The sequence below is a fragment of the Neltuma alba genome, unplaced genomic scaffold, assembly GCF_004799145.2.
Source record: "Neltuma alba isolate B1F8T4 unplaced genomic scaffold, ASM479914v2 tig00010370_pilon, whole genome shotgun sequence".
Taxonomy (NCBI): Eukaryota; Viridiplantae; Streptophyta; class Magnoliopsida; order Fabales; family Fabaceae; genus Neltuma; species Neltuma alba.
This window is the reverse complement of record NW_021635275.1, coordinates 77,529-104,156: the sequence shown is the minus strand read 5'-3', so window position 1 is coordinate 104,156 and position 26,628 is coordinate 77,529. Positions and strand designations below refer to the sequence as shown.

The 26,628-nt window shown below is 32.9% G+C and overlaps 6 protein-coding genes and 1 long non-coding RNA gene across 9 annotated transcripts in view; 2 read left to right on the top strand and 5 right to left on the bottom strand.

Annotated features, from left to right (window-relative positions):
- Positions 1 to 26,628, top strand: part of LOC114756077 (7-deoxyloganetin glucosyltransferase-like) — a 91,800-nt gene that overhangs the window by 11,802 nt on the left and 53,370 nt on the right. The window lies entirely within an intron of this gene.
- The window catches only part of LOC114756065 (7-deoxyloganetin glucosyltransferase), a 91,379-nt gene that overhangs the window by 12,808 nt on the left and 51,943 nt on the right, over positions 1 to 26,628 (bottom strand). The window lies entirely within an intron of this gene.
- On the bottom strand, positions 660 to 2,274 carry LOC114756078 (7-deoxyloganetin glucosyltransferase-like). The gene is made up of 3 exons (XM_028944991.1): positions 1,718 to 2,274; positions 1,571 to 1,624; positions 660 to 928 (listed from the first exon to the last, which is right to left on the bottom strand). Exons 1-3 carry the CDS (start codon positions 2,244 to 2,246, stop codon positions 666 to 668), a joined length of 846 nt encoding a protein of 281 aa, XP_028800824.1. The 5' UTR covers positions 2,247 to 2,274; the 3' UTR covers positions 660 to 665.
- On the bottom strand, positions 6,530 to 8,249 carry LOC114756079 (uncharacterized). Of its 2 annotated transcripts, none has more exons than XR_003741399.1 (3): positions 8,165 to 8,249; positions 7,252 to 7,922; positions 6,530 to 6,923 (listed from the first exon to the last, which is right to left on the bottom strand). It is a non-coding gene; the product is annotated as an uncharacterized LOC114756079 (long non-coding RNA). The 2 variants fall into 2 exon arrangements; XR_003741400.1 differs by having other exon boundaries at positions 7,252 to 7,925; positions 8,165 to 8,234.
- Positions 15,393 to 18,493, top strand: LOC114756067 (7-deoxyloganetin glucosyltransferase-like). The gene is made up of 2 exons (XM_028944977.1): positions 15,393 to 15,945; positions 17,419 to 18,493. Exons 1-2 carry the CDS (start codon positions 15,426 to 15,428, stop codon positions 18,372 to 18,374), a joined length of 1,476 nt encoding a protein of 491 aa, XP_028800810.1. The 5' UTR covers positions 15,393 to 15,425; the 3' UTR covers positions 18,375 to 18,493.
- Positions 19,493 to 24,968, bottom strand: LOC114756075 (7-deoxyloganetin glucosyltransferase-like). Of its 2 annotated transcripts, none has more exons than XM_028944986.1 (3): positions 24,420 to 24,968; positions 23,398 to 24,241; positions 19,493 to 19,824 (listed from the first exon to the last, which is right to left on the bottom strand). In XM_028944986.1, the coding sequence occupies exons 1-3, from the start codon at positions 24,940 to 24,942 to the stop codon at positions 19,818 to 19,820; spliced, it is 1,374 nt and encodes a 457-aa protein (XP_028800819.1). In that variant the 5' UTR covers positions 24,943 to 24,968; the 3' UTR covers positions 19,493 to 19,817. The 2 variants fall into 2 exon arrangements, with proteins under 2 accessions (XP_028800819.1, XP_028800820.1); XM_028944987.1 differs by having other exon boundaries at positions 24,438 to 24,968.
- Positions 19,519 to 21,421, bottom strand: LOC114756074 (7-deoxyloganetin glucosyltransferase). The gene is made up of 2 exons (XM_028944985.1): positions 20,888 to 21,421; positions 19,519 to 20,799 (listed from the first exon to the last, which is right to left on the bottom strand). Exons 1-2 carry the CDS (start codon positions 21,390 to 21,392, stop codon positions 19,859 to 19,861), a joined length of 1,446 nt encoding a protein of 481 aa, XP_028800818.1. The 5' UTR covers positions 21,393 to 21,421; the 3' UTR covers positions 19,519 to 19,858.

The window sequence follows — 26,628 nt, the reverse complement described above, 5'->3', positions numbered from 1 at the left end:
TAACTACCTCTTTCTTAATTAATCAAATTAGTTAAATGGGTCTTATATTAAGGATTGGAGGAGTATTAAGCAAATGATGACATGTATGAACAAATTTTCAACAACAAAAACTGTCAGCAGCCGTAATATTCCAACGATGTTTACCAAAAGAATGTTAAAACAATGTTCTTAATATAAAAGCTAATTAAATATTTAATTTAATCTGACTCAAATTCATTCTGTATTTTTATTTATCTAATTTTTTTCAAAAACAATCCTTATAGTAGTTAAACACTTGTTAAAGGTTTCATTAAATAGCAATTCCAATACAGCAATACACATGTTTAGTAAGATAGTATTTTAAGAAAGATAAAATTATTTATTCAACAACTTAAATTAAATTTTCTCAATATCTGTTTAGATTGTCTTTTTCACCTCCATGTTTAATTTACAGAACCTTATCATAGGAACGGCCATAAACCAGAAACATCAGAATCTACAAATACAAAACCAACAGTTCCAAGCCTTTTTCATCTACTAAAACAATCCAAATACATGATACAATCATCACAAATCAGTTGATCAAAGAATATACACGCAAATTATAAAGCTATATTTTTTATTTTGTTCAAACATCATAAAAAAGGAGAGTTCCAATAGAGCAGCAAAAAAAAAAAAAAAATCATTTAAGGTTTTCTTAGACTTAATTTTTCATTTTGATAAGCACATCTTTTATTACTTTTCCAATTGTTGTAGGAAGAACCACCAGGTCTCGTGTCCTCCTCGACAATTTTCCTCCATTGTAAAGTCTTCCGTCTCATCGTCTTCCCTTGCTCTCCTTCCATCAAGTTGTTCACAAGCTTCTCAACCTCTTCTCTCTTCACATTTGTATCAATTTCAACTCCAATTCCCCAGTCTTGGCATGCATATTTACAATTTGTTTGTTGATCTGCAAAGAAAGGCCAACATGCCATAGGAACTCCTGCACATATACTCTCTGTCACAGAGTTCCACCCACAATGTGTCAAGAACACTCCAACTGAAGGATGGTTCAAAACTTTCTCTTGTTCACACCAACTGCTATGAGACCGACCTATCTTTAATCTCAGTTAGAAAGTCAGATGATAATATCACAGAACCACCATTAACTAGGTCAGGGCCTTATGATCCATAGGAAGGGCTTTTTGCTATTGGCTAAACCCCAAGCAAACTCGTACAATTGTTCTGCAGACATAACTGGATACTTCCAAAATTCACATAAACGACAGATCTGGTTCCCTTGAGTTCTAGCCAATCAAGGCATTCGGTCTCCTCTTTCCAAAGACTAGATTTCAAAGATGACAATTGGTTGTTTTGTTGAATTTGGCTTAGTAGAAAGGCTGGAAAAAGGCCTATGTGTAAACAGGAATGGAATAAATGGAGGAAAGAGCTTTTATGCATCACATTTCAAGCTCATCAAATGTGTTGAAACAAATAGCAGAGGCTTTATGAGCTTTTTTCACCATTTCAATAAGAAAATGAAACATTAGATCATTTGGATCTGTCGTCCTCACAAAGGTAGGGAGATCTTTTAACTTAATATTTCTCATACCTGGAATCCAATTTATTTCTTCCTCCAAGTACCCATTTGTCAAAGAGCTCTCGTCTGCACAATAGAATCAACAAAGGATGAGCCCTTAAAGCATCAAACATAAAGAACATTAAGACATGAATTACATGAAGAAACATAGTATAATACCTTTGAGTGGTACAACCCCTCTATCGAGTAGATTTTGATAGTGCGCAAAACCCAACAATGAACAAGCACTAGCAGGCCAAAGAAGAACAATAGGGAGTCCAAGTGCTTCAGCAGCATCAACAGTGAAGAACATGACAACATCAGAAACCAAGCAAGTGACTGGAGGGATTAGGCCATTAGAGGCAGATTCACTAAGTCTCCCAAGAAGCCTTTGAAAGGGAAGGAGACAATTCTTTCTGGTGGAATCACAAAGAGAGGATACATCCTGGGAGGCATTATCATCAGTAGGAGGAGGAAGACCATCTGGGATGGTTTCAAATCGAAAATCTGAGAGGCCATCATCAAGGCTTTTAACACCTCTTGATCTAAGCAAACGCTTATGGTTGAACTCAGTGTTCACGAAGGTTATGAAAAAGCCTCGAACATGAAGGAGCTTTGCTAGCTTGAACAATGAATTGATATGGCCTTGAAGAGGCAATGGGGTCAACACAGCATGCGGTTTCGGTCCATCTCTGGCAACAGAACCCATGCTGTATTTCAAACCTCTCTCTCTTTCTCTGTTTCGTGTGTGAAGCTTTAGACTTTAGTTGGCGATTAAACAGGTAAACAAATGTGAATTTTCATAAAGCAAAATCATATTATTATGGGAAAATTTCACTGTAGGACCGCAGAAGACAATTAATCTCAAAGAGCCCTCAAAACTTTCTGAAACTTCACTGCAGGACCAAAGGGCTAATTTGATATTAATTCCACAAACGAAATGATGCCACTGCCCCTAGTAGAAACTTATTTCCTTGAGGGAACAAGTGCGGAGAGCGCATTTGCAAGGGAAACTAGCCATTTGCAGAATAAATACATATATTCACACGTGGAATCAGTCCATTCACATGTGGACTGGTTCAACTGAAGCTGTGTCCGTGAGTGAACAAGTGCGGGAGAGCGCATTTGCAAGGGGAACTAGCCAATTTGCAGAATAAATACATATATTCACACGTGGAATCAGTCCGTTCACATGTGGACTGGTTCACCTGATGCTAAGGGTAGTGGCGTCATTTCATTTGTGGAATTAATATCAGATTGGCCCCTTGGTCCTACAGTGAGGTTTCAGAAAGTTTTGGAGGCTTTTTGAGATTAATTGTCTTGTGCGGTCCTACAGTGAAATTTTCCCTATTATATATATAGATCAGAGATCGGACATGTGAGCTCTGTTGAAAATTTTGTCGTATACTCCAACTTGCACTGAAATATTATTTGGCCTATGGGTGTGAGCGCTCGAAACTTGTGCCAACGACAGAAACTGTTTCATTAGTACACGACAGCTTTTGTTGCTGTCTGTGCGATAGGCTTGCCGTCTGTGGGATAGGATTCTTATTTAATTTGTTTGTCTTCATATTCCATTGTCTACGTTACTTTTAATTTCTGCCTCCATCTGCAATTGAGAAAGAAGAAGGTTAAAGTAGATAAATTGTTCATGGATTCTCAAATTTACAATAATGTAGCAGTTAATTAGAAGGTAATTCAGATGATAATATTAATATAGTGAGATTAGGTGTGGGTAATACTGAAGGATTCTATTCTGATAATGGCGAGATAAAGAATCCCTCATAATATATAACTAAAAGAAATTTACAAAGAAGCAAGAATTAACGACTGAAATAGTGAAATTACCTCAAAATTTATTTTTGGAAGAATGATACTACCTCCATTCCTAATTATAATGACAAACGAAATCTTATAATTAGAATTGAAGGTAGTATATATAAATATCTCATAAAAGTTTAGTCTTGATACTCCTCCAGTCCTATTTGTAAGTTTCAAATTTAGATAGGAATATGGTCTATTTTATAAGTTTCAATTTAAAATTTGCCTAACATTTAATTTATTTTTTTCAATTTTACTTTTAATTATTTATTCTCTCTCTGTCACACTCTCACTCTCTCTATTACATTTCTCCATACTTTTTTTTCTTTTTTTATTTATTATAAAGGCATATTAGAAAATAAAAATATATTTCTAACATATTTATTACTTTTAACTAATTATTGTTACCCGTGAATTAGTTATTTGAAGCTCATAATAAGAATAAGAGGGAGTCCTTATAAGTGGGAGTTTATCTTTTATAAAATATTATTGATTAATTATTATAATTATTTAAAAATGGAAATCTGAAGAAAATAGCAAAAACGATAAATGTGTGGGTTTGGAGCATTTAAAGTAAATTGTTAAATATCATGAAAAAATGGATGAGTGAGTTTAATTAAGGTGATTATATTGGGTGGGCTCAAAAGATCGAGATTACGTGGGAACATAATATCAAAAATTTTTTGTCATTGTATATGAAAATAATAGAATACTATAATATAAAAATGAAAAAAATTGTCTGGTCAAAAAAAAAAAATGGTGCGCATTTCCCATCCCGTGTATGATTATTGTGGGTGGCGGAGCCATTAAGGCATTAACAACACATTTTTGTCGCTTTTCTATTAACGGAGATTAATGCAAAGAAAATAATGCGAACTCTTTTTGGAAAAAAATTAGTAAATAGAACATGATAAATTTTCGTACTTAAAAAAATGTATTTTGAAAATGTTTTATATCGGTATTTTGATTTAGGTTATTTTCATTAATAAATTTTTTTATGAATGTTTTTTCAATTTATGAGAAAGAATGATATATGTAAATCTCTCATGAGAGAAATGTTAATATTTTTTCATGTCTACTTCATTAAAAAAAAAAAAAGAGTTATTAATACAGTATACTAATTTAGTCTTATCCGATATCCTACATCTTATTTATAAGTTTTCAATTTAGAGGGGGATATGGTGCATTTTATAAGTTTCAATTTAAAATTTGTCTTAATATTTAATGTATTTTGTTAATTTTACCTTTAATTATTTATTCTCTTTCTGTCATGCTTTCACTTTCTCTATCACATTTTCCCATACATTATTTTCTTTTTCTTTTTCATTTATTATAAAGACATATTTAAAAATAAAAGTATATTTTTAACATATTTATTGTTTTAACTAATTTTAACTAATTATTTGTTACCCGTGAATTAGTTATTTGAGACTTACTCCCTCCGTTCCTTATTATAAGAGACAAATAACAAAATTACGTTGATAAAAAAAAACAGTTAAAATTAGTTGAGGACAATTAATGTGTAAAAAGTATAATGTTTTTTCCAACAATGCCCCCATTAATAAGGAGAGAAAGTATGAGAGAGAATAATTAAATTATTAAAAGAAAGAGAAGTGGGAGGGAGAGAATGTGTGAGTTGGAGACAAAATAAATAGGGGTAAAATAAAAAATCAATACAAAAAAATAGAGATAACTTTTAAGTGTCTCTTATATATAGGAACATGCTATAAACATCAAATGTCTCTTATAATAAGGAACGGATGGAGTATAATAAAGACCAGAGTACTTATAAAAAGGAGCTTATCTTTTATAAAATATTATCGATGAATTGTTATAATTATTAAAAAAATGAAAATCTGAAGAAAATAACAAAAACGATAAATGAGTGGGTTTGGAGCATTTAAAGTAAATTGTTCAATATCATAAAAAAATGCATGAGGGAGTTTAATTAAGTTGATTATATTGGGTGGGTTCAAAAGATCAAGATTACGTGGGGACATAATATCAAAATATTTTTGTCATTATAAAAATTAAAAAAATTGTCTGGTCAAAGAAAAATAAAAAATTGTGCGCATTTCCCATCCCATATATGATTATTTTTGGGGGGCGGAGCCATTAACAACACATTTTTGTTGCTTTCCTATTAACGGCGATTATTGCAAAGAAAATAATGCAAACTCTTTTTGGAAAAAATTAGGAAAAAAATCCAATTAAAAATTTTATTAGCCCATAGAATATGATAAATTTTTATACGTAAAAAAATGTATTTTGAAAATGTTGTGCATCGCTATTTTGATTTAGGTCATTTTTATTAATAACATTTTTGATGAATTTTGTTTCCAATTTATGATCAGAAGGTACTCCCCTCTGATCCTCAAGAAAAATATAATTTATAAACATAATTTAGGGTTTAATTAAAAAAAGTGAAGAACTGATAAAGTCAAAGAAAAACATTGTATTACATTCGATTCTTAATATAAAATTTTGATAATTATTTAAAAAGATTAAAAAAATTAGTTAAATTAGTTGTTTGAAACAAATGTGTGTTGACTTTTTTAGATTATACTTATTTAATCATGTAAATTAAACTTATACTTGGTTGGAAATACTTTACAATCAAGAAGGATATTTTTGAGAATACATTACAAATTTAAAAGATAAAATGAATTGAGATCTTATATTTACGACTGTCAACTATTTTTTATATTTAAGACTAGAGGTGATATAGGTCATTTGTTCCCCTGTTTTTAACACTGCAAAGACACTAGTGCGCCGCGTTGCTTCTTTTTTAAAAAAAAAAAACAAAATAAACAAAAACTAAGTCCGGCACCCCGGTACACAACATAAAAATCAATCAACTAACTTAAAAAAATTAAAAAATATATACTAAATTATTTTAAAATGTTTTAATTTATTATTTTTTAAAATAATTTATCGAACTTATAGATTAATATATAATTTATTAATATACATTATAGTTATAAAAAAACTAATATAACTTATGTTATAATTAAATAATTTAGTAATTTAGTAATTTTGTGTCCTGTTTACTTTAGTCTTATATTATATTAGCCGGGCTTTACATCTCAATCCAGATTAATCTTTCCCGCAGTTTACATGCTTTGAGATAACTATGGTTGTATTCCCCAAATTTTTTTTTTTAAAAAAACATTTTAATTGTGTCTGGCATCACAAAAAAAAAAATTCAATATTAAGTCAGCAAATGATGTATACATTTGATTGAAGATACAAAGAGATGAGCAGAAAACAAAAATAAATACTCCTCCAGTCTTAAATATAATATCAACCAGACTAAACTAGCTAAAAATATACAACGACATAAAACAGAACAAAAATAAATAGCCTAACTTGCCAATACCAAGCAAGGGACATGCATCCAACTTTCTTGAAAATCCTCTTGAGAAAGACATTATAATTTCTCAGTTCTTTTATATTGAAAATCTAAAAGAGTTATTATTCTCTTGTATCTTCTCTGCGATGATTTGACGAGTACAAGTTCTTGCATCTGGAATTAAACCACACAGATTTAACAAGCCCTTCTAACCTGCATTGCAAAACTCTCTCATCAGTCACTATAGAACCAACATAATAACATCTATTCCACAAAAACAAATGTCTGATACTTTGTTTATAGAAACTACTTACTAATTGAAATAACTCGAAAGCCTACGTGCTATAATTGAAGCAAAAGCACTAATCTTAGTAATGATCCTGGGGATGACATTTTAATTGATATTGCCCAAAAGAGACAGATCAGATATAAATTGATATAAATCAAATAAATCAAAGTTTCACAACCAAATCAAATAATGCAGAAGACAAAATTTTTGCTTCAAACGATTAAAAACTATAACAAAGATACATAAATATACCTGTGCTTAATCCCCATGAACTAGGTTCAGTCCCTCCGTTGTCCAAAGAGGGCATTGGTGGAGAGAAAAGACATTGTCCCAAAGGATGACTATCACCACAGTACTTTTATGGCCGACGTCGCCACTAGCTAAGAAGAAGAAGCCTCGGCAGATATAGTAAAAGGAATGAGCATTCCTCTGCAACCCGCTGGACTAACTTCTCAATTTTGAGTATCATGTTTATTCTTTTCGTGGATCATTAAAAAGCCTAATCTTAAACTATCTTGCACACATGAGATTCTCTAAAATTTTATCTTGCACACATGAGATTCTTTCCAAAGTACATAAGATCTCTTTAAAGAGATCCATGGCTTCACTGAGCTCATAATTTATTAGGTCAGATTTTAATCCACTTCAGACCAACTTTATGATATGGGAAGAATCTAATAAATTAAATTAGATATATAAATCAATGTGACATAGCTAACTTCCGTGAGATAAAATCCCTTTTCCAACAGAGCTTTCACAACCCCATTGATAAAGAAAAATTGTTTCATTAAGGTAGTCATCGTATCTGACTGACAGCCCATAGCAAGAAAGTTAAAGAAAGCAAAATCCATTTCACCCGCACGGAAGTAGTAGCTCATAAAGCTGTTCAGACCAACCAAGGCATGGCGTGAATCCCTCAGATCCTGCTGGCGTGAAAAGTGAAACAACAATAAGAGTGGGATAACATCTCATAGCAGCAATTGATCCTACAATCTCAGTAATTTGAACGGTAGAGGGTGGATGACGCATATGAAGCAAGCAATTAAACAAATAGACATAATCTTCAATGTTTCGAGGATTTATAAAATAAATAAAAAAGGAAGTTGGAGAAAACGACCGAAGACACAGAGAGGTGCAGAGCAAAGAAGATTTGACGGAGGCATACCTTGTACCGCCACGCGACAAGGTCATCGTCGAATCCGAGCTGCAAGCCAGGGACGAGAAGATCACATAAAACCCTAGCAATCCGAACTCAGCCGAATCACTTCTTCTACGCCCATATTTATTTAATTTGGGTCGGGCCTGCTGGCCTGGTGGACCATTGAAACGGCAAGTCATGTGGTAACATTAACATTTTGAAGCAGCACACTAATCTACATGCAAAAATCATTAAAAGTTAGTTAAATTGGTAAGGAATCAACTGATAACATATAAGATTATGAATTTAAATCTTGTTATTGATATGATGATCTTATTGATAGCGATCTATAAGTGCCTCTGTAATCACTTTCTGAGTTTAGAAGTCTATCCTAATTCTGATGAGCCTTTGAGACCCAACTCGTTTAAATTTTTATTGTACGAAAAAAAATCTACACACCTAAACTTTTATTGTACCAAAAAAAAAATCTACACACAAACGGTCCGTCGTTTTGATCTTCACAGAAATGCTTGGTTCCCTCGTTATGATTTCTCTGTTTAATTGTTGTATGGTGATAAATAAAACCTTGTGATTCTTCATTTGACCTATCTAATAAATTATAAAAATATTATTACAAGATTAATTAAACAAAAAATATATATGTAAGCAGTAGAAAATTAATATGCATATATTACTTCCATAGATTTTTATTAAAATATTTTATAATTTTTTTATCTTATGCTATCTAACTATAATAATATCATAGTATTTATCATGTATAAGCTAAAATTATTTTTATATATATTTATTATTTAATATTATACTATTGCTAAAATATATTAATTCTTAACCATTGGATATTAATCCAATGGTAAAAATAATAAATAGAGAGAAGTGGAAAGAAAACTAAATGGAAACATTCTTTTTCGTTAAAATTGGGAGAGGAATCTCTTCATTTATTAACTCGGATCAATATTAATACATTAATATTTAATCATTTAAATATCATTATTAATTTACGATTCCTACTGTGCAATTTATTCTCAACATATAAAGACTTACAAATCAATAATATATTCTCATATAGGCTCTTTAAGTTCTAAATATTGATTTAAAATTTTTCCTTTGATTTTCGAAAAATTATTTCTTGAAATTTTGCAAATTTTTTTCCATTTAAAAAAAATGAAGAGTGAATTTTTTTATGGAAAAGTCTTCCTTCAGAACTTATAAATTAAACTATAAAGGTATAAGAAAATCATTAATATTATAACTGCTGACACCAAGCCTTCAAAATATTTTGATGATAACAAAAACTAAATCTGTATGTGACTTGGACTTCTTGAGTTTATCTCAAACATGTTGGGCATAAAATGGCTCTGTCAAGTGTCAAGCCCGAAATTTTTTTTTTTTTTAAAAAAAAAGGTATTGATCTCACGGAAACTGAAAATAATGAAAACTCGCAGCAGAATCAAGCAAAGCACTCTCATGTGCTCTAGTGATAGCTCTTTTTATTGAATTATTGTTTGTGAAAATGAAAGAGGCAGAGAATAGGCATAGAAAAATGAAATGAGTAACAATGACTTTTTAGTCAGGTGGCATGAATACTTTCTTTACTAAAGAGAGGTTACAAGTTTGATATTGCCTATAACTTTAGTCAATTAGTGCATATTGCATACTCCTCTAAATTAAAAAAAGAAAAAGAAAAGAGTAGAAGAGATATAAGATAAAGGACAATATATTGGTTAAGTTTTTTGTGTTCATTGTATTAAATTCTCTAATCACACATGAGTACGTAGATTTTAAAGAAAAATAGGACACATGACCAAGACATGCAGGTTCCAACTTTCTTCAAAGTACTCTAAAAAAAAAATTTAAGTTTTCAGTTCTTTTATGTTGAAAATCTAAACTTTTTATGTCATTTCTTTTGTTTTCTCTGCACGAATTTGAGTACAAGTTCCTGCATCTGAAATTAAAATAAACAGATTTGATAGATACATGTAAATCAAAGATATATATCCAGATTTGATGACCAATATAAGAGTATGAGAACCTTGTTAAGGTTATGGGAAACAACCAAATCAAATAGTGCAAAAGACAAAATTTTTATTTTAGACGATCAAAAGCTAGAACAATGAGATACATAAATATACTTGTGCATAATCCTCTTGGAAGAGATTCAGTCACTATATTATTATATCCAAAGATTGCAAACCTGTTTGGGATTCTGTTTAGAAACACCTATATAAGTTTGTTTTATATAAGTCGAAATAAAACTTTTTTCACATGTTTATTTTTTATTTTGTAAATTACAATTAAAAAATTACTTATAAGTCATTTGGTGGAGAGACCATCACCCCAATAATCATAATCGCTTGTTTATGGCCCACAATATTGCCCACAATGACTAGGAAGAGGAATCCTCAACCGTTAATACAAACAAAAAGATAAAGAAATTCCTTTTCTCCCTTGATTTAAAATATTTCATCTCTATCTCCCCCCCCCCAACCACCAGAGCTTGATTTTCTAAATTTTAAATATATGAAAATTGCATTCTTCTTCATACATTTACACATTTGAGAGTTTATCTGTTTTTCATTTTAGCTACTATAAAACACTTGAATATTGTTTGAAAATAAACAGAATCCACGGCTTCTCAATGGTTTGTTCTCTTTCAACGAGTACGATTAAGGTTTCACAACTAACTTTATAGTTAAAATCTTTTTCCCATTGCATCTTCATGGAATTGTAAAACTTTCCCAACTTTATAATGAAAGGAAAGTCCTGTAGTCAAAATGATCGCATCTGACTGCTACAAGCCCATCTCGGGCATCTTCCCAGATGTAGAACATATGAGCAAAAGCCATTTCACCCACCCGGCAGCAATAAACAAAATAAAATCTTATCTTTGCAAATTGATCCAAAAATCTTAATTAATTTGTTCTGTAGATGGTGGAGGAGGAGGCAAACGATGATACAAAGTCTAAGAGGGAAGGCAAATGGGAAAGATGGAGCTAATTAAACAAAGGGAAATTAGGGAAGGCACAGTTTTAGCTCCACTTCTTCGCTGATCTGTTAAAAAATTTAGATCTCCAGAAAAATCCAAGTTACAAACCAGCTGAGACGAGAAGAATAACACAGAAAGCTCTGGAAATTTTCCGACTTGCCTGTTGGCAAAACTCTTGGCATGCAGATGTAAATATATATATTATCTCTGGTTCTAATTATAAAACCATAATATTTTATAATTAGGACCGGAGGTAGTATACAGGCTTTTCACGAAGCAACTCAACGAAAAGTCAGACTAGCAGAATTATTGGAAGGGTAGGTTCATTATTTTGTTCTGTTCACCCTTATGCCAATCTTATGATTAGGGTTGTTCATGAGACGGATCGGGACCACGACAAGTTTGTTTCGGTTCTGTCCCGATAAACAGTAACTAGACAACTTTGTTGTCCCGTGTCCTGTCCTGTCTCAGTGTCGTTCCAATCCCGGTTGGGATAGGACAGAACCGAGACGACCCAATTTAAATTTTTTTATTTTTATTTTATTTTTTTGAGTTGTTGGATACAATAAAATCTGATTTTTTTTTCTAATTATAGTTTTTTGAGTTTAGCCCTTATAAAAACATTTTTGTTTTCCTTTTTATTTCTTTGGGCACCCTTAAACAAAAGCCCAAAAATATCGTATATAATAGTCATTAAAAACTCTAAATAAAAATTTTGAACACAATAAAAACTTGTTGGAAATTCTAATAATCAATAGTCTCAAATCATCAACAAATATAAAAACTCTAAATAAATAGGTCTGTAGTTTCATACAATAGTATCAAATCTTCAAAAAAAAAAATTATATAAATATGAACAAAATAAAAAAATAAACGGGACTGGGCCGGGATGACCCTGTCTCGGTCCCTTTTTCTGTCCCGTCAAATTTTGTCCTGTTCTGAAAAATTTCTGGATGGGCCCACCCTGTCCCAATAAAACCGGGACCAGAACAGGCTGACAGGGACGGGCTGGTGTTGAACACCCCTACTTATGATGTTGATGGTATGTTATTGGTATTTTTTTCACTGTTTCAAAATTGACGGAATGTTAAATTGAAAATGCCAAAGCCTCTGTTTTTAAGGTTCAACTAATTGTATGTGTACTATGCATAGAATAAGTCTAATTGTTAATATGATCATTTCACATTATATGATATTTTCCATGAAATAACCTACAAATGGTTTGAAAGTACATCCGGTTTTTTTAAAAGTCGTTTGGGTTCCATGTCTAGTTCCGGGTTTCACTACAAAAGTAAGGCGACTTTAATCTAGCTTGAGCCAAGGATAAAAATGCCACAACTTCGGTTTGGTTGGATTTTTATTTTGATCTTAAATACAATACCTCAATTCATTATGTTTTTCATATTTATCTATTTTTAAGATAATTTTTGTAATAATGATAGTTTTAGTTAATACACTTGATTAGTCAGGATATTTTAAGAAAAACAACATCTATCTATTACAAGTAACTAACTTTAATTTTCTTAATCTACTCAAATTAGTCAACTAACTCTTTAAGAGTTACTTGTAATAGATAGATGTTGTTTTTCTTAAAATATCCTTACTAATCAAGTGTATTGGCTATAACTACTATTATTAGAAGGACTATTTTTTAAAAAATAAATAAATATAAGAGACAAAGTGGATTGAGATTTATATTTAAGATCAAAATAAAAGTTAAATAAGATCTTCTATTAAAGATTGAAGATAGTATTATGGACTGGAGGTAGTATTATTTAACTATAAGGCCTAACACAGTGAGTATCTAGTTGAATTCTCTAACTATTTAGTTAGAAATTTGATTTTTTTTTTTTTACTGTGTGTATGAAAAGGTTCCTTTAACTAGTACTAAAACCTCTTTGAAAAGTGTGGCGGATATCTTGAGCATAAAGTTGGCATGTGATGAGCGTAAAGCTGCCCACTAGTGAACGTCGTTTTATATGGGTGCCGTATAAGACTCTTAAAAGGGTTCGTCGTCCTCCTGTTCTTGTCGTTTTTCATCAGCTTCACGTCTACTTCGTTCATCAAAAGGTGAATAGGATATATGACTTGTCAAATCAAGTTAGTGTTATTTACACCACCCAAATTGATTGGAGGGGAGAGGGAAATTTTAGTAAATCTAATTTTTAAAAAAATGAGTAAATGGGTGAGGAAAATTAATTAACAGAAAAGACTCATCAACATTTTTGTTTTTGCCAACATGATTCATCAAAATAAATTAGTACTTGTTTGGGCTTATTAACTACTGTATGTAAAGTAAGGACATTCGTTAAAATTAGGGGGTGATAAAGAAGACTTCTATAATTTTCTAAAATATTTTAACTTTTTTTTTAAAAACATTTTTAACCTTTAACAGGTGAGATCGCTGAATGGTGATCAAGAAATGAGCTTTGTTGGTTATGAATATTTTCACAATCTTATAATTTTAATAAAAAAGAATTGTATGCTATCTGTTCAAATTAAGATAGGAAAAATTGTAATAAGGTCTAATCCAAGAGAATTAAATACAAAAAGATCATTTGAAATTATCAAATTATTTTGAAGTCCTAAAAAACCTTATTGCAAGAGATTTTATTTGTTTAATTATCAAAATACTTTTTTTTTAAAGTATGCATTGACAATTAAAAGAGCAATAGTTAATAGCTTAAAGTGTAACGACTAACAATTATCACAGCAAGTATTAATAACACATTTGCTCAGTGTATCATAAAAATATAATATATGAGTTGTCAATATCTGTCGCAATAGTTTTTAATCATTACCCTTTAAGTTGTTAATGACTGTATTTTGAGTTGTCAATGCATATACCTTAAAAAAAAGATAAAGGTAATTTTGTAATTAAATAAATAGAATCTTTTACAATGAGGTCTTTTGGGATTTTAAATTAATTTAATAATTTCAAGAGACCTTTGTGTATTTAATTCTTTTAAGTGGGATTTTATTGTAATTTTGCCAGTAAGATATGTAATTTCTCTTGTATAAGATTAAGTACTTAAATCGATAAAGGGGGCAAATGGAATTTGGGGCTACCAGTATGCTGAGATATTAAACAGGTTGATGCCTAAAGTTTGACCAATTAAGTTAATTAAAGATACATAGGATTAATAATACTTAACTAAGTTTTCTTTCCGTTGTATCAAAAAAATAATAATACTTAACTAAGTGCTTGTTTTGGTTAACTTATTTAAATACTTATGAACACGTTTTATGTAAGTTAAAATAAATTTTTTATATATATTTATATCATGTTCTATAAATTATGACTGAAAAACTATTTATAAATCATTATAAGCCAGTTTTAAGTTGACAAAGTCCGGAGGAAAAGAGACACAAGGAACGACGTTGCTTACAACGGCAGTGGGGAGGCCTTCCTTTTAAAGATTGGAAAAATTACAATCAAGTTCCATGAAAGAGAAATCATTACTAAAAATCTCAATAACAAGCTTATCGGTCTATAATGACAAGTTCTATAATGAGAATAACAACCTCTAAGACTTATTTTTCAATTGTTTTTCTTACTTAAAACTTTATTGTAATTCTCCCTTAAATATTTGCCCGGGTTTGTCCAGTTGTCCCCAAATGGCCAAACCTTCCTCCGTCTTCGGCTGGATCCCGGCCTCTTTACAATTTTCAATTCCATCTCTATTATTAGATTAAAAAAAAAATAAATGGTTGGAATCTAGTATTTCATAAAAATATTACTCCTCCGGTCCTTAATATAGAACCCAATTCTTGAGTTGGTTTTGGTCCTAAATATAAGGCCCATTTCTCATATTTATCAATTTTCTCTAAACTACCCCTATGGATACTCCCTTAACCTAATCAAGTAGAAGAGGGAGAGGGGTATTAAGAAAGATGATTATGGTGTTTTAGGAAAAATGTGTCACTTTTTTTATAATTAACTAACTTACCTAACTTTCTTAATCTAATCAAATTAGTTAAATGGGTCTTATATTAAGGACCGGAGGAGTACTTTTTTAAATTTTAGTTACTCTATAATTATTAAATGTTTAAATTAAATTTTAATATTTTAAATTATTTATTTATATTTAATGTTATAATCATAAATTGTTAAAAATATTAAATCTCAATGTTTGCTGTGGCATCATTTTCCAAAATCTCTCTTTTTCTTCTTTTTTTATTTAATTTTATTTCTTTAATGAAAATTGAAAAGCAAATTGAGTCTTTTGAAGACGTGGGATGGTGATTGGAATATCACTATATTAGCGCGCATGATGAGGAGCAATGGACGAAGCAAAAATGGCAGCGAAGAAGCCTCATGTGGTGTGTGTTCCTCTTCCATTGCAAGGCCACATGAACCCTATGCTAACCCTATCCAAGCTCCTCCACCTCCATGGCTTCCACGTCACCTTCGTCCTCACCCACTTCAACTTCTCCCTCTTGCTCAACTCCAGAGGTCCCGATTCCGTCAAGGGCGTTCCCCGCTTCCGGTTTGAGGCCATCTCCGACGGTTTGCCGCCGGAGAACAGACGGGGGATTCTGAACCTGGCAGAGTTTTGCGTGTCGATGCCTGTAGAAGGGTTGCGTTCGTTCAGAGAGCTGATAGCCAAGCTGCAGCAGGGTGATTCGCCGGACGTGCCTCCGGTGAGCTGCATAATCTCCGACGGGGTGATGGGGTTTACTTTGAAAGCGGCGGAGGAGTTCGGTATACCTGAGTTCATGTTGTTTACTCCGAGCGGTTGTGGCATGGTGGGGTACCTTAACTTTGATGAGCTTGAGAAGAGAGGGTTTTTCCCGTTGAAAGGTAAGTAAGAAACTCTATCTTCAAAGAATCGGGTGAATTTCTCCGATCATCTTGCAGCAGAGAGACAGGAGTGAATGGGACCCCATGGAGTCCCCCACTCCTCGTCTCTTGAAGCCTTGTGATAGTGAGCCACATCATCACCTCTTCGCATAGGATTACGTGCATTACAACTTCAGGGGACCACGTAAGACTAATGAACGGGTTCTTGTCATAATTTTTCTCTCATTTTTTTTCTTTAGCTATTGAATTCATTTTAACGATTCAAATTTTAATTTTTTATAAATTATTTAAAAAAGTTTTAAAAAATATTTAGTGCATTTTAAAAGTATTAAAATTAAAGTTTAATATAGTTTGTAATCTATCATTTATTTATTTTTATAATTTAAGATTTTAATAATAGTTTTGGAAATGTTTAAATCTCAACCATTGAAATATTAATTTAAGAGTTAGAAAAAGGAAGAATAGGAAAGAAGAGGAGAAGGAAAGAGGAGATGTTCTAAACCACTGCTAACCTTCCCACTCAAGAGAATCAAACGGATTAATTAATTTGAATTTTATATTTTCTTACTTTTTATTGAGATTGAGCTTAAAATGATATTTTTGGTTTTAAAAAACAATATTATATTTAATTTTCACTTTAGTAACTGTAGTTTACTGGACTAATTATATGTATTGTCTATTTAGATATTGTATTTATTTGCAAATTAATACCTTTTTATTTGAAAATTACATACCACTATAGGTGGGGTTCATTGCTGTACATAGCACCATGCTTACTCGTGACTGTGATGTGCTTGCCCAACAAATTACAAGGGTTGGGCATCCGACATGATGGCCCATTCACAAATTATCACGTGTATATCTGTGCGAGATCTGCGTCTGATTCACCATGGTGAAGCCAAGCAACCACAATAAAACAATAAAATAAGAGAGAATTGCAATAAAATCTCATAAAAAAAAATAACTATCAAAAAATCGTAATAACAAGTGGGGAGTTGTCATTTCCTAGCATAAAACTTGCTATCACAAGCTTTTCAATTGTCATTAAGACTTTATAATAATTATGTTCATTTCCCGAGACTTTATTATAATTCTCCCAAAACATATCAATATAAACTACTATCTCTGGTCTCTAATATAAGATTTTATTTCACTTTTATTTTAGTCTTAAAGATAAGACCCTAATATACTTTGTCTCTCATATTTATCTATTTTTTTTTAAAGTAGTCCATTTTTTTTCTAATATACATGATTCTTATTGAGTTTATATATATATTATTAGCTTTAATCATTAGTTTAAGTGGATGTTATGTTTATTAGGCCTTGTGTGAGTTGATTAGTAATGGATATGTCACCGTAATAGAGTTACACAAGTTAATTATTGTTCTTTAGGCATGCTGCTATCTACTTTGAAGTCCCCTTATATTCCTTGTAGAAACTTATTATATATTGGGCAATTCTAATTGCTGCCAGATGAAAAGAATCTACAAGATGGGTATCTGGACACAGAAATAGATTGGATTCCGGCAATGAGAGGAATCAGACTAAGAGAAATTCCCACATTCTTCAGAACCACCAATCCTTCTGATATAATGTTCAACTACAACAGAGACTCAGTGTTCAACGCCATTAAAGCCAGAGGCGTCATCCTTAACACCTTCCAAGCCCTTGAATCAGAAACCCTAGACGCCATCACTTCCACCTACCCTAATCTCTACCCCATTGGCCCCTTACCATTGCTTCTTCAGAACCACCGAATTTCATCACCGTCAGCCGCCGCCGACGCCATAGACTTGAATCTCTGGAACGCAGAAACCAAATGCTTACAATGGCTAGACACAAGAGAGAAAGAATCAGTTATTTACATCAACTTCGGAAGCTTGGTTATTTTGAACCCTAATCAACTTCTAGAGTTTGCATGGGGATTAGCTAACAGTAACTGCAGTTTCTTATGGGTGATTCGACCTAATCTGGTTGAAGGTGGTGAACAAGTATTATCAGAAGAACGATTCAAGAAGAAGACTAAAGGAAGATGCATGATTGTGGGGTGGTGTCCACAAGAGAAAGTACTGAGTCACCCGTCGGTGGGAGGGTTTCTGAGTCATTGTGGGTGGAACTCGACGTTGGAGAGTATTAGTGAAGGTGTGCCAATGGTGTGTTGGCCGTTTTTTGCAGAGCAACAAATGAACTGTTTCTATGCGTGTAAGAGGTGGGGGATAGGGATGGAGATTGAAGAAGGTTATGAGGTTATTAAGAGAGAGAAGATTGAAGGGATCGTGAGAGAAGTCATGGAGGGAGAGAGAGGTAAGAAGATGAGAGAGAAGGCTTTGGAGTGGAAATTCAAAGCTCAGGATGCGACATTACCAGGTGGTTCTTCTTATGCCAGTTTCATCACTTTGGTTGACAAATTGAAAGAAGGCGTTCATTAAGCCACTTTGACGTATCTCAATTCTCAAGCATGACGGAAAAAACAGGCTAATTTAGTTTGCTATTGGATTAGTATATATTTAATTTTTAATAATATTAGGCTAAATTTGGGGTAATATAATTTTTGCCTTCAATTTTGCTTCATTTTGTTTTGTCCCTCAAGTTTTAAACTATAGTTTTTATCATCACAGGAAAAAATAATATAAGTTTTTATTAAATTATATAGACCAATATTATAAATGAAAGAACACTCGATGTATTAAAATCAATACTTTAAAATTTGAGAGACTAAAATAATCAAAGTGAAGGTAAATTTAAAAAACAAAATATTGTATTAACCCGCTAAATTATATACAATCTCCCTATAACTTTGAATGTGTACAGATCTATAACCCCAGTAACCTTTCTAATCTCTTATATTAATGTGGATAACTCTCAATTAACATTTTGAATTATCCCTGTGAGGAAAGGTTTATGCATGTTTAACATAATTTTTTTCCCCTTCACTCCCTTGAAGGTTCTCTCCTCCCCCCCCCCTCTTCTTTGGGAGATATCATAGACATAAGGGAAGGCGTATCTCAACTGTATTCCAATATATGAATTTTATTGGCACATCAATCAAAAGGGCTTTTTTTAGCATCACTTTCCCTCACGTTTTAAATTGCTCTGTAAAGAGACAAGCTAATATACGATCGTCAAGCTTTCTTGTGAAGAGAGGTACATCGTGATAGCTGCCTGTGACCTAACATTTATACTTATGCACACACGTGTTTATAATCAGTGGCCAAGCGAGACCTTACTCTAGGAACTGCAATCTAATTTTAGACAAGGTGCTAGAATTTAATTTTTTAAAAATTAATTACATGCCTTATAATAATGATCTCATGTTCCAAAAATTGTTGAATATGAACTAAAAAATAAATAATTCAAAAAAGAGAAAGTTGGTGAAAAATCACTCATATTTCAATCTGCCAGCAATTTTTCTCCATCTTATCTTCTAGATGACCCTTAAATTATGCTGATTGAATGAAATCTCATGCTAGATAAATCGATGCCAAATCTTACATATTTCAATCATAGTGATCAATGCATGTTCAGTTATGCCCTTTCTTCTTTGGGCTTCATGAAATGGAAGAGGAGTTATTATTGATGCATAAAATTGCATATAATTCAAGAGGTTTACGCTTATGCAGAGGAGGGATAAGCAATTACCGAATTAAAATATTACAAGATATAACTATAAAGATGACTTACAAGCCACATCAAAGATACGATTGAAATCAAACCTAATACTATATATGAAGTCTGATAAAGCTGTCCACACTTATAGCTGTGTAGTTATTCTAAATAAAGCTCTCCATATTGTGCTGTAGCAGATAATAAAAAGTTCTACCCCTGAAGAGTTTAGAGACATATACGCAGGAAAACAAAATAACAATAAGATTTCAGGATCTCATAAAATTATTTTTTTCCCCCATGTAGAACCTCAAATTTTCCTTTTGACCAGGACATGGTTGACCAATTTCTCCAAGTTGGTGTAGGAAGAACCATGAGGTGATGTGGATTCCTTTGCAATTTTCTGCCACTGCAAGACCTTGTGTTTCATCTCCATCGCTTTGTTCCCTTCCATCAACTCATTGATGACCCTTTCCACCATTTCTCTCTTCACATTCTTATCAAGCTCAACCCCAACTCCCCATTGGATGCAAGCATACCTACAATTAGTCTGTTGGTCTCCAAGGAAAGGCCAACAAGCCATTGGAATTCCTGAACACATGCTCTCTGTCATGGAGTTCCAGCCACAATGAGTCAAAAACCCTCCTATCGAAGGGTGGTTTAACACTTTCTCTTGTTCACACCAGCTAGCTATGAGACATCTATCTTTGGTCTCACTTAGAAACTCAGGTGAAAGAATTAATGACCCACCATCGACTAAGTCAGGCCTTATGATCCACAAAAAAGGTTTCTTGCTATTGGCTAAACCCCAACCAAATTCGTATAGTTGTTCTAATGTTATGACCGTGATGCTTCCAAAATTCACATAGATTACAGATTTGGGTTTCCTGGATTCAAGCCAATCGATGCATCGGGTCTCTTCATCCCAGAGATTGGAACCAATGGATTCCAATTGCTGGTTTTGCTGAGTTTGAGCGAGAAGCAAAGGGACAGGGCCTATGGTAAAAAGAGGAGGAAAGATAGAGGAAAGAGTGTCCAGTGCCTCACTCTCCAACTCACTGAATGTATTGAAAATGATGGCATCAGCAGTTTGGGCAGTTGGTAGCATGTTGATAACAAAGTTCAGAATGATGTGATCATTTGGGTCTAGAGAACTTAAAAAGCTAGGAAGATCTCTCAATCTGATGTTTTTCATGCCTGGAAGCCAGTTTAATTCAGTATCCAGGTATCCATTTGTCAGATAACTCTCATCTGTATCAATGAATGGAATCACCCAACGTTATCAATGGTTCATGGCCTATGAAAATAAAGAGCAAGTGTGAGTGTGTCTAGGGGGTACCTTTCAAGGGAACAATGCCCTTATCAAGAAGAGTACGGCAATGCCACATGCCCAAAATGGAAATTGCACTAACGGGGCTATATATAGCAATAGGAAGTCCAAATTCTTGAGCAGCTTTCACTGTAAAGGTCATGGCAATATCAGAAATCAAGCAACTAACTGGTGGAACAAGGCAATTAGAGGCATGCTCATGAAGTCTCCCAAGAAGCTTGATAAAAGGAAGCAGGCAATTCTTTGCTGTAGATTCACAAAGAGAAGGCAAATGTTGGGAGGCATTAGCGTCACTTGGAGGAAGACCATCAGGGATGGTTTCAAAGTGAAAATCTGAGAGCCCATCAAGAGCTTGAGGACCCCTAGAATTGAGCAAGCGTCTGTGGTTGTACTCTGTGTTCACGTATGTTATGTAAAAGCCTTTCGAATGAAGCACTTTGGCTACTTTCATGAGGCTGTTTAGATGGCTTTGAGCTGGAAATGGAATGATAACAACATGGGGTTTTGAATCCATGTTTTAGTTGAATATTCTCTTTGTCTGCTGAAACGCTTCGTTATATGAAGCTAGTTGGAACAGGTAACCAATAACGAGGGTGTGGGTGAAAGTTATAGTTGGCATGATGAGGCTAACGTTTTGAATAACTCTCTCCACAAAAAGCTAATCTTCTAGTTCCCTCCAGAAATGCATCAATGAATAGACTAAATACTAAAATAACTTAAACAAAACTCTCTCCTCCATATGCTATAATAGGATCAGATGAAAATGACATCACATATTATACGTCACTGCTTATCTTGAAGACATGTCTATTTCGGCCAGCCTGTTTTAGTTATTTGTCTTATCATACAGCTCAAGATGATGTTACAGTTATGGTCTTCATCGTGTAGTTTTTTTGTCTTGTTCGTTGTTTAAATCCAAGTGGGGCGCATAATCTTTCTGAGGTGAAGATAAATGGAATACTTCTGAGAGAAAAATTATTGGTTAATCGTGCAACGTAACACTAGTAAATGTTATTTCTATCGATTATGTGCATATTTTCCTTGTATTCCTCCCTTTGTCTCTTTTTATAAGTAATCTTAGACTATATCACGTAAATTAAAAAGTTATTTAAAGACAATAAATAAATAAAAATTAAATTTTTTTTCCAAAATATCTTTATGAAAGAGAGGCAAAGTATTAGAAACAGAACAAAAAATTATTATAATAAAAAGAATTATAAAAGAAAGAGAATGTGAATAGAGAGAGATGATAGTTTGGGAAATAAGATAATAAATATATAGGGTATTAAAATAAATCATTAACGAGGGCAAAATAGAAAATTTGTTGCAAAAATCTAAGACAAAATTGCAAATGCTGCTTATATTTAGGGATAAGAGAAAGATGGTAGTTGTTGCTTATAAAAAAGGATGAAGGGAATATCTAACAAAGGGTCACTCCAAACTTTATACTCCATCTAGGCCGTAATATAAGAATTAGATGTGTATTACTAAATATAAGACCTTAATATACTTTTATTTCTTATATTTGTTATTTTTTTAAAATTAATTTATTTAACCCATAAATTGATATATAATATAATGTTATGCAAGAGTATACATATTATATTTGTTATGATTAACTAATTTATCTGACTTTCTCAATCTACTTAAACTAGTTAACTAACTCTTATATTAAGAACTGAAATACTATTACCTTCAATTTTTAATATAGGTGCTAGTTAGATATTTAATTTGGTCATAAACAGAAGACCCTGTCTACTTCATCTCTAATATTTAGCTTGTAATTTTTGTAAATTAGTTATTTAGCTTTTATATAATATTTTATATAGCACACCAAATAAGTCCTAGGAAGAATGAACATTAGTTGGAGCCAAGTAATTAAAAATCATCAATATCAATCTTAAATATCAAGAAAGACTTAAAGAGAATTTGATGACAATAATTAGCTTGCCCCTGCTTCATGGAGACCCTCTATTAATTTAAATCTTAAACAAAATTGCAGCATATGCAAGAAATGTTATAGAGGTGGCCCTTAATGGAAAAATGCATCATATGATACGACGCACCAAACATTCACTAGAGGCCTTTGCAACTCCTTGTTAATGTAACATCATCTGTATATAGTGGGACCTACAACTCCATATATAAGCATCTAGAGTAATCAGGTCAGTTCAAATCTAAACAATCATAAATTTAAACAAGAACTTTGATATGCAGAATTTTTAAATTTATCACATCAACTGTGTGGCCCAAGACGAAGAAAAGACTTGAACTGAGTGAATCATTTCGAGTTCCATCTAAATCACTAGTTGCTACATGCTCGACACAACAATCCAAGCACTGGATAGCTTGAACGGATTTAAATGCACGACAATTGCAAGTGATGAATTGAAAATTCCCTTATTTGATGTTAAAAATCTTAGACTTTTGTTTTTAGCAGAACATCCTTGATCAAATTGTCCAAGTTGATGTAGGAAGAACCACCTGGTTTAGTGTCATTCTCTGCTATTTCCTTCCACTCTGAAATCTTCCGTCTCATTTGCTTCCCCTTCTCTCCTTCCATCAACTCATTCACAAGCTTCTCCACCTCTTCTCTCTTCACATTATGATCAATCTCAATTCCTATTCCCCACTCTTTGCATGCATACCTACAATTTGTTGGTTGATCACCAGACCAAGGCCAACATGCCATAGGAATTCCGGCACAAATACTCTCTGTCATGGAGTTCCAGCCACAATGCGTTAAGAAGCCTCTAATGGATGGATGGTTCAACACTTTTTCTTGCTCACACCAACTTGCTATGAAGCCTCTATTCTTAGTCTCATTTAAAAACTCATGTGGCAGAATCATTGAGCCTCCTTCTACTAGGTTTGGCCTTATGATCCACAAAAAGTGTTTCTTGCTATTGGCTAAACCCCAAGCAAATTCATGTAATTGTTCTGGAGACATAATTACAAGGCTTCCAAAATTCACATAAATCACTGATTTAGGTTCCTTGGTTTCTAGCCAGTCAAGGCATTGAGTCTCTTCTTTCCAGAGACTGGAGCCAATGGATTCCAACGAGCGGTGGTTGTGTGGGATTTGATGAGCGAGAAGCAAAGCGAGAGGGCCAATGTAGTAAAGAGGAGGAAAGACAGAGGATAGGGTGCTGAGGGCATCACTATCCAACTCCTCAAATGTGTTGAATATTATTGCTTGAGCTTTTTGGGCTCTCTGTAACTCAGCCATAAGGAAGTTTAGCAGAAAATTATTTGAATCTGTAACCTTCGCAAAGCTTGGAATATCTTTCAGTCTCATGCTTTTCATTCCAGGAAGCCAATCTAATTCAGTATCCAAGTATCCATTTGTTAGATAACTCTCATCTGCACCAATACAATGACCATTATAAGTTGTTGAAGATCCATTACTTCAAAAGAACAGATCAAAGAAAGCCACACATACAGAGCGCGCGCGCGCACAGATACAATGACCATCATAGTATGTTGCAGATCAATTACTTCAGAAGAATGGACCAAGAAAGACACACAAGAAACATGGTACCTTTCAAGGGAATTACACCTTTATTGAGGAGGGTCCGAAAGTGAAAAACACCCAAAAAGGAAACAGTACTGGCTGGCCAATAAAGAGCAATAGGAAGATCGAATTCATGAGCAGCATTCATTGTGAACGTCATGACAGCATCAGAAATCAAGCAAGAAACGGGGGGCACAACACCGTCGGAAGCAAGCTTATTAAGCCTTGCGAGAAGCTTTTTGAAAGGGATGAGACTGTTATTTTGCATAGAATTGCACAGAAAACTAAATCTTTGGGAAACATTGGCATCAGAAGGAGGAAGACCATCTGGGATGGTTTCAAATTGAAAATCTGGGAGGCCATCGAGGGCTTGAGCTCCTCTTGCATTGAGCAAGCGCTTGTGATTGTACTCAGTGTTGACGTACGTTATGTGAAAGCCTTTAGAATGAAGCACTTTGGCTAGTTTCGAGAAGGAAGTTATATGGCCTTGTAATGGAAATGGGGTGATAACAACATGGGGTTTTGACTCTTCTCCTGCAATCGTTGCCATGGTTATATTCAAGGCTTTTGTTTGAAGCTAAAGCTGCGGATTATAAACGATATGTATAAGAAGCTTCAGAGAAGGGTTCATCGATCTTTGAATAATTCTGAAAAAGCTATTAGTCCACGAAGTTCGTTGGTATTTTCTCGTGTGGAAAAGTATGTGGAAGATAAGTGGTGAGAAGTTGTATTTTGACAGGGAGGGTTCATCATAGTAGCCGGGAGATGCCAACATGGATTTTAATATCATCAATCAAAATTTTCTCTTTTGATAGTAAAGCGGTCAAGTTCAACGTAGATACTTATTTTCTTTTTGTGTCTTGCGAGGAAATTTAAGAGTTCTGAAACAATTTGGCTTTGGTTTGTCGTTTGTGTTCAGAACTTTTGACCAACGGTTTGGTTCGTTGAATTTATCGTGGCTTGCCCACAGGAAAACGACAAGTAATTTTACAGAATACTATTTTTATTTGAAAACCCATAATAATATTGTTGTTTTAAAAATATTTCAAACTTAACTCTTCAAAAAGTTAGTTAAAATTGGCTAAAAATAATAAATATATAAAAATTGAAAGTCTTTTCTTCAAAACAGCCTTATTAATGGAAGAGAGAGTATAAGAAAGAGAATAAGAAAATTATTATAATAAAGAGAATTATAAAAGAGAGGGAATGTGTAAGGGAGAGAGATTATATTAAAATTTAATCTTCTGAACATTTATTATCTAGGAAATGATATTTTGGAAAAAAAAATAAATATAGTAACTATTAAAATAAGTCTTTAATAGGGGCAAAATAAGAAGTTTGCTACAAAAGACAGCTTGTAAATGTTGCTCATATTTAGAAACAATAGGAGCAATGGAACATAGTGGTTGTTGCTTATAATAAGGGGTGAAAAGAGTAACTTTTTTTTTTATTATTAGAGGCTTGTATGTAATATCTCCATATTTTCAATACTATTACCACTCTAATGTGTTAATGAATGTACTTCTCCGATCCTAAATATAAGACCCATTTTATAGTACAAATCAGGAGTATTAGATTGAAAAAAATTTCAATTTTACCCTTATTAAAAGTTTTTTCTCTCTCTCCATTTACAAATCATTTTTATATTTCTATTCTTTCTCTTTTTTCAATGAGAATTAAATAAGGGTAAAACTATAAAGTAAGCATTACATATATTATAAATGACTTACATTTATGACCAAAACTTTTTCTTACAAGTAACTTATATTTATGATCAAATAGGCCGCCTTTAGCCCAATGTTAGTCGAGTTGGCTTGGTCAGATGCCAAGTCATCTTGGGCCATGAATTAAAATGGCCCATCACCAGCAAGTGTTGGTCCAAATAAAAAAGACTTGGGGACCTTAAGTATTATGTTCTGAGTTCGATTCTTGAGACAGTATATATGGAGAAAAATATTGTTGGAAGAGATCCTCTCTATGGTACCAAACAGTATTTTGATATACTAGTCTCTCACCGTTCGGGTGGGAGATATTGAGGGGGCAAAAAAAAAAAAAATCCCACGCAGAAAAGTGATATATTGGTGAAACTTGACTCCTCCACATTGAGATATCTTGCTTGGTTTCTGTTTTGTACGATTGTTTCTTTTGTCTTTCAGTCTGTTGAGATTAGTTAGTTGCTAATGCCTACTGAGAAGCAAATCTCCCAAACAAATAAAAAGAAACTTTGACTGAATCC

Coding starts and splice junctions, on each gene's coding strand:
- LOC114756078 (XM_028944991.1), bottom strand. CDS start 2,246: ATGGGTTCTGTTGCCAGAGATGGACCGAAACCGCATGCTGTGTTGACC. Junction 1,625..1,717: donor AGGGGTTGTACCACTCAAAG/GTATTATACTAT, acceptor TCTATTGTGCAG/ACGAGAGCTCTTTGACAAAT. Junction 929..1,570: donor AGAAATAAATTGGATTCCAG/GTATGAGAAATA, acceptor CTTTCTTTGCAG/ATCAACAAACAAATTGTAAA.
- LOC114756067 (XM_028944977.1), top strand. CDS start 15,426: ATGGACGAAGCAAAAATGGCAGCGAAGAAGCCTCATGTGGTGTGTGTT. Junction 15,946..17,418: donor AGGGTTTTTCCCGTTGAAAG/GTAAGTAAGAAA, acceptor AATTGCTGCCAG/ATGAAAAGAATCTACAAGAT.
- LOC114756074 (XM_028944985.1), bottom strand. CDS start 21,392: ATGGATTCAAAACCCCATGTTGTTATCATTCCATTTCCAGCTCAAAGC. Junction 20,800..20,887: donor GGGCATTGTTCCCTTGAAAG/GTACCCCCTAGA, acceptor TCATTGATACAG/ATGAGAGTTATCTGACAAAT.
- LOC114756075 (XM_028944986.1), bottom strand. CDS start 24,942: ATGGCAACGATTGCAGGAGAAGAGTCAAAACCCCATGTTGTTATCACC. Junction 24,242..24,419: donor AGGTGTAATTCCCTTGAAAG/GTACCATGTTTC, acceptor GTATTGGTGCAG/ATGAGAGTTATCTAACAAAT.